This window comes from Corvus moneduloides, chromosome 22 (genome assembly GCF_009650955.1).
Source record: "Corvus moneduloides isolate bCorMon1 chromosome 22, bCorMon1.pri, whole genome shotgun sequence".
Taxonomy (NCBI): domain Eukaryota; kingdom Metazoa; phylum Chordata; class Aves; order Passeriformes; family Corvidae; genus Corvus; species Corvus moneduloides.
In genome coordinates this window covers 7,628,822-7,635,460 of record NC_045497.1, presented here as the reverse complement: position 1 = coordinate 7,635,460, position 6,639 = coordinate 7,628,822, and the positions used below count along the sequence as shown (strand labels likewise).

Below are 6,639 nucleotides of genomic sequence, written 5' to 3'. Positions count from 1 at the left end.
CGGTGTCCCCAGGGTCCCCTGGTGTCCCACGGTGTCCCCTGGGGTCCCTTGGTGTCCCACGGTGTCCCCGGGTGTCCCACGGTGTCCCTGTATCCCACAGTGTCCCCAGGGCTCCCCTGGTGTCCCTGTGTCCGACGGTGTCCCCAGGTGTCCCTGTGTCCCACGGTGTCCCCGGCTGTCCCGGTGTCCCACGGTGTCCCCAGGGCTCCTCTGGGGTCCCTATGGCCCTGGGCGTCACTGGTGACCGGCGATCCCTGTGGCACCGGCGATCCCTGTGGCACCGGCGGGCCCGGTGTCCCCAGCTGTCCTCCGGCCGTTCCTGTCTCCCCAGGGATCCCTGTGGCCCCTGGCGCTCCCCGTTGTCCCCGGGGTCCCTGTGTCCGCAGGGATCCCTGGTGCCAATGTGCTTCCAGGGGGTCTCTGTGCCCCTTGGCGCTCCTTGTGTCCCTTTGACCCAAGGGGGGCCCCTGTGTGCCAGGGCCCCTGTGCCTCAGGGATCAGTGTCCTGGACTGCCCCGGTGGTCCCTGTTGTCCCAGGTGTCCCCTGGGGGTCCTGTGCCCTGCCCTGGCTGTCCCTGTGCCCCTGCTGGTCCCCGTGTCCCAAGTATCCCAGGGATCCCTGTGGGCCCCTGAGTCCCATCTGCTGGCCCTCAAGGCCTCATCATCTTCTTCATCCTTTTACTCACTGCTACCTCTGACCCCGTCACCCCCCGCATCATTTCTCCACCTTCCATCTCAAAACAGCCCTGGTGCACCCCAAAAGCCGCTCACTCCATCTCACACCCCTGCCACCCCTTCAGCTCCTCCACTTCACTCCAGTTTTCTTGGGATCACATCTTCCAGCTGGTATTTTTTCCCCTAGACACCTCAGTGTGCATTTTGGGGTGATCCCCGGCTCTTGCTGAGCCTTTGCAGTATCCCTGAACTCACCTGTTTGCTTTACAGGGCACAGGGTGGGTTTTGAGGTGTCCTGTCCTCTGTGTGCCTTTGGTGACAGCCCAGACCCTTCGTTGTGCTTTTTGGGGTGTCCCAAGTTCCCCAGACTCCGCTTTTTGCCTTTCAGCACTCTCCAGCCCCAGCGCCATCTGACTGTTCCCTCCCAGCTCACCCTGGTGAACGCCCGGAGCGGGCGAGGGTAAGGTAGGGACACAGCCCTCAGGTCTGGGACGGCACTGAATGCCCCACACCAGGAATTCACTTCACTCCCCTTCAGGGTGAGAGGAACGAGGGACTTTATTTTGAACTGGGAGTTAATCTGCAGTCCAAATCATTCCAACAATGGAGTGAAACAAACAGTGATTCATCAGTAAACACCGGAAGTGTTCCAGTCCCCGGGTTTGCAGAGACTTTGGCAATGGATTTCCCCCCCCAAAATTTAATTTTCATTCTCAACAACTCCCCCAGGTGTAAAAATAAAAAAGACCAAACACAGCCCCACAGTGCATCCGGCACCCACCAGTCCTCACACGGATACACGCGAGGCTCCAAGCACTGCCCGGCCCTCCTGGCACCAGGAAAAGGCTCCCACAGGGAGCTCAGTCGGATTTCTCCTTCTCCTTCATGTGCAGGAAGACAATGCTGAACATGAAGAGGCCGACCATCATGGAGAAGGCGCCGGCGTAGTAGGGATATGCCGAGGGGATGAACCGCTCGTACTGCGTGTGCTGGAGGGGACGCACGGACACCTGGCATGGGACAGAGCAGCCCTTGCAGTCCAGCAGCCTGGGGCAGCCTTTCCTGCCAGGACAGGGTAGGATTCGCTCCCCCACGCTTACCTGTGTGGAGGAGTAGAGGTGGGTGTATCCCAGCCGGTTGTAATCCACTTTGAACTGGAACACGCCATAGACATCCGGCAGCTTGAACTGCACGCTGTATTTGCCACCTGAGGGAGAGACAGGGTGACACTGAGGGGACACGAGAAGCTGTGGAAGGTGAAAACACCCCCAGTGTGGGGCCAGGGCAGCAATGGGACCTCCTGCTCCTCTTGAGGAGAACCTCCTGCTCCTCCTGACGGGGACCTACCGTTCCTCTTGAGGAAGGTGCGCACGAAGGGGTCGATGCGCACGAACTCCAGCTGGATGTCATCCCCGTCGAAGGGTACCCACTTGCCATCAGCAAGCTTCTCGATCACAATGCTGTACTCCTGGGACAAACGAACCAGCAATACCTGAAAACGAGCCTCGGCCAACTCCGAGCTCCAACGTTCCCCAATTCCCAGGCGGCCCCCGCGTGCGCCTGCCCCGCCAGGCCGGCAGCCTCACCACGAGGTCAGTGACGGTGTAGGCGTTGGGCGGCGCCAGCTCCCCGACGCGGTGGTGGGACACGGCGCCCACGCGCAGAACCCCCTCCTCCTTGAACACCCAGCGCGACAGGGCCACGGCCAGCTCGTAGTTACCCGTCTGCGAGTACCTGCAGAACATGGGAGGCTGAGACAGCCGAGAAGACCCAGGGGCCAAACCCAAACTAAACCAAATAGATGTGAAAGCAACACAAACTGAGCTGAGGTTAGAGGAAGGAGCTGCTTTCCAAAGCTCTTTGTTCCGCAACACCGAAAGACATGTCACCCCCATTCAATTCAAGCTTTCTGTTCTTTCCCAAAACATAAACATTTGTTGCCTGTTTCCCAGGACTTTTGTCCTCAAACCACTCCCCAAACATTCCTCAGCCAGGGAAGCCAGCGCACCTCTTGGAGCCAGGAGTCGCTTTCTGCACGGCAGAGTTGAAGAAGGCGTCGCTGAAGAAATCCAGGGAGCCGCTGAAGACGACGCGGGCGTTGTTCCGCGCCTGCAGCCCCGCGATCAGCAGCGTGTTCTTCCCCACTGCGTGCGGGTACTGCGGGGCAACGAGGTGGAACAGGGCTTAGCCCATTGGGGAATGCATGAAGAAGAGTTTGCTGTGGAGTGGGACAGTCTGGGTGTCGTAGCACCAGCTGCAGTTAAGTAGTGACCACGAAGCTCAGAAAAAGAAGGAATAGGATTCTGATAGCCACTCCAGGTGGGATGGAATGGGAGAGGTGCTTTGATCTAGGCCGGCCTCTCCTCCAGAGCACGTGTCCCTCACACTGAACACCTCCCCACGAGCACAAAGCAGAGAGGAAGATTCCCAAGGCAACATGGGGAAGCAGCCAACAGCCCAATCCTTTCAAAACCAATCAGGAAATCAAACACTGCAGGATTTTCCCAAGCAGCTGAAGTTAGAGGGACTAAATTGCAGAAGCACAGCTCAGAACAACAGAGAAAGGAAGGGAGCGTACCTGAGTGATGGGTTTATCTGGGAAGAAGGAGTAGGAGGTGGAGGAGCCAGTCAGGATATCCAGCACCAGCGGGTTGTCGGGATCAGCCACCATCCTTGCAGGGAAAGCCACAGTGAGCAGCACAAAGACCCCCAGGGCCCCCCACACCCAGAGGAACGTGTGGCCACCCGCTCAACCCCATGGACCTTCTCACCCTTCGAACCTGCTGAGAAACTAAGTATTTCCACCACTAATTTGTTAGGAACCATTCCTAAGTCAACAACTAAGCTATTTTGGAGGGTTTCCTTCTATTTTTGTTTGAAATCAAGAGAGATTTGTTACGCTCACATTAAGAGTCCCAGTGGCTGACCCCATGCTCACCTCACAGCAACACCACTGGTTCCATTGCTCTACCCCCACCTCAGCCCCTGCTGCTCACCCAACTCCTCGGAACAGGATGGGGTTCAGTGCTGCTTTCCCCACAATGGTGGGGGCCTTCAGCAGGTTCTCAGTGTCGGCGACGATGAGCGTGTGCTGGGGAAACGAGAGAGATCTGTGTGAGGTGAGTCGGGGTTTAATGACAACAACAGCTCTGCAGTTAAAAGTTAACTTCATTTTTACAGACAATTACAACTGTTGGGTGAACGTTGCAGCTCAATTAAAAAGCAAAACAACAGCATTTTTCTATTTATAATCAAGTTAGGTTAATACTGATCCTCAAGGAAATATAAACTGCCGCTTGATAAAGACAGCAACACCTTCAGTGTTTAATTTCCCTGTATTTAGCAACCTTCACTCTCAAACCAGGACAACATGCACATATGTACTAATTCAACAGTTTACCTTAAACAAAAAATGATCAGAGTATATTTAGTTCAGACCTTAATATATATTTTAATTTTAAAGTGCTGGATTACACCAGGTGGGAAAAACTGTAGAAATGTTTCTGTGTTTCTATACTGATCTGAAAATCTGGGACTGAAAATCTCCCCTCCCACATCTGAAGCATTGCACTTGGTGTCGGACACACTGCACCCTCATGTGAAATTCCCCCCAAGCTTCAGAGGGATCCAGAACCAGCATTAATCAGTCTACCTGCCTGCACACGGTGACCATCTGAAACTAGAGCCTGAAGGATGCTGACAGCAGCAGAACTTAATGTTGCAACATGGATTATTTACCACTTTCCTGGGAGAAGGACAGGGGAGAAGGGATAGAGGAAAAATGGGAGAACAAGGCCAGAGGACTCATCCCTAAAGCTTTGCACCCACGTGCTCGTTAAAGCAGCCCAAGGGTGCAGGCAAAGCCGTCACCTGGCCGGGGTCGGAGATGTCGTAGTTGTGGTGGTCGATGACCGCTGTCCTCTCCTCATCGAACTCGATCCCGCACTCGCTGCCCAGCTCTCGCAGGGGGTCACCTGCAGGGACACAACAGATTCTCCGTTACAAGACACAAACTCAAAAGAAAAAGTAAATTCAGCTGAGAGTCATGTGTTCAACGCTCTATGAGCCAAACCCCAGGGAGCAACATGACCTCCCCAGCTGCATTCCCACTGAACATGTTACTAAAGGCATTAATCAGCCATTTCCTCGCAGCACAAAACCTGAGGTGCACAAGGAGCAGCTGTTTTTGCTGCAGTGAGTTAATTCTCTGGGGGAACATCTGCACTCACCAATGTCTGAGCTGGCGGCGACGAGGACGCTGCCGCCGCCGTCGATGAACGCGGTGATGGTCTCCACATTGATGTTCCCACCAAAGTCTGAAAGCAAACAGCAACAATTCATGGCTAGAGCTCAGAAATAACCTCCCATTAGAATTAAACCATGGCAAATCACCAAATCTATGGCAGAACCACCAATACAGGCCAGGATGGAGCTGCAGTTTGCTACTGAGTACATCTGAAGAGTAAGATTTAACTAAAATTCACAAAACAGCTGGAAATCCTCTTCCAGAAATGCCACCAGAGCTTTCCCCTTCCGCATTTACCTTCTATGGATGGGGAGAAGATGATGAGGTTGTCGTATAGGAATTCCCCGTATTTTATCAGGGACAGGCCGGCGTCATCCGCTGTCCGGAAGGTGAGGTCGAAGCCCCTGTCTGCAGCCACGAGACAAAAGTGACAACTTCCACATGGCCTGAAACCACCCATGGAGCAGCAAAGCAGCAGCAGGATCCAGAGGTTTATTCCCCCAAAGAAGGAGTGGTTTGGAAAAACTGGCTTAGGAGCTTTTTAGGAGCAGCACATGAGGGCTCCCACATAAACCCAAGGGGGTGGATCCCCTGAAGAGCCCAGATGTCAAAGGATGCCCTGCTGTCACCCATCGAACAGGGACTGATGCTGCACAGGACCCAAACACAGCACAGCTGGGGAAACAGCCCCCATCTCCTGCCTCATTCTGACCAGAAGATCCCAAACAGCCTCCCCCCACCCTCCAGGGAACCCAAATCTCCTCTCTCAGACTGGCGCAGGGTTCCCAGTCTTCTCCCTCTGCTTGGCCAGGGGACCCAAACACCTCCCTGTAAACCAGGGAACCCCAATCTCCTCCTTCTTTACACTCAGCCTGACCGGGGGACACCAACAGCACTTCCCTCTCAATCTCCTCCTTCAGCCTGACATGGGGACCCAAATCTTCTTCATACTGACCAGGGGAACCCAAACAACCCCCTCTCCCCGGGAACACCAACCTCCTTTTCTGCCTGACCAGGGGACTCCGATCTCCTCCCCCATTCTGACATGGGGAACCCAATCTCCTCCCTCATGCAGGCACAGAGCCCCCATCACCTCCCACAGCCTGACCAAGAGACCTCAAACACTCCATTCTCCCTCAGGGGACCTCGATCTGCTCCCTCAGCCTGACAGTGACCCCAGTCTCCTCCTCCACTCTGACGTGGGAGCCCCAAACACCCCTCTTTTCCGCCTGGAAACTCCAATTTCCTCCCTCTGCCCGGCGCAGGATCCCAAATCTCCTCCCTCATCCTGACCCGGAAACCCCGATCACCCCCCTCTGCCCTAGGGGACCCCTATCTTGACCACAGGAATCTAAACACCCCCCCTTCCAGCAAGGGACCCCTGGCTCCGCCCTCAGCCCCGCCAGGGACCTCATCTCCTCCCTCGGCCTAACCCGAAGACCCCAAATATCCCCTTTTCCCTCAGGTAACTCCAACCTTCTCCCCCATCCTGACTCTGGGTCCCCAAGCCCACTCCTCCCGCTCCATCCAACCCCTCCCGGGATCCCGCTCCGTACCCGCGAGGCTGCGGAAGAACATCGAGTGCGTGTCGCGCAGGTTCCCGTTCTCCAGCAGCACCAGCGTGCGGGGCCCCCCCTCAGCGCCCGCCGCCAGCGCCGCCAGCAGCCCCCACACAGCCACAGCGGCCGCCGCCATCTTGCTCCCCGAACCACCTCAGA

General features: G+C 55.9%; 1 protein-coding gene across 1 annotated transcript; it reads right to left on the bottom strand.

Annotated features, from left to right (window-relative positions):
• Positions 1–1,215: 1,215 nt before the first annotated feature.
• Positions 1,216–6,637, bottom strand: DDOST (dolichyl-diphosphooligosaccharide--protein glycosyltransferase non-catalytic subunit). Its single transcript, XM_032131463.1, has 11 exons — positions 6,478–6,637; positions 5,219–5,329; positions 4,905–4,991; positions 4,546–4,649; positions 3,672–3,766; positions 3,254–3,347; positions 2,684–2,832; positions 2,262–2,409; positions 2,023–2,143; positions 1,776–1,882; positions 1,216–1,685 (listed from the first exon to the last, which is right to left on the bottom strand). Exons 1-11 carry the CDS (start codon positions 6,614–6,616, stop codon positions 1,536–1,538), a joined length of 1,305 nt encoding a protein of 434 aa, XP_031987354.1. The 5' UTR covers positions 6,617–6,637; the 3' UTR covers positions 1,216–1,535.
• Between the last annotated feature and the right edge of the window lie 2 nt (positions 6,638–6,639).

What these genes read in the sequence shown, in the direction of transcription:
- DDOST (XM_032131463.1), bottom strand. Translation starts at nt 6,616, where the DNA reads ATGGCGGCGGCCGCTGTGGCTGTGTGGGGGCTGCTGGCGGCGCTGGCG. An exon ending in GTTCTTCCGCAGCCTCGCGG is followed by an intron (nt 5,330 to 6,477) that starts GTACGGAGCGGG and finishes TCGTGGCTGCAG; the next exon opens with ACAGGGGCTTCGACCTCACC. An exon ending in ATCCTGTTCCGAGGAGTTGG is followed by an intron (nt 3,348 to 3,671) that starts GTGAGCAGCAGG and finishes TTTCCCTGCAAG; the next exon opens with GATGGTGGCTGATCCCGACA.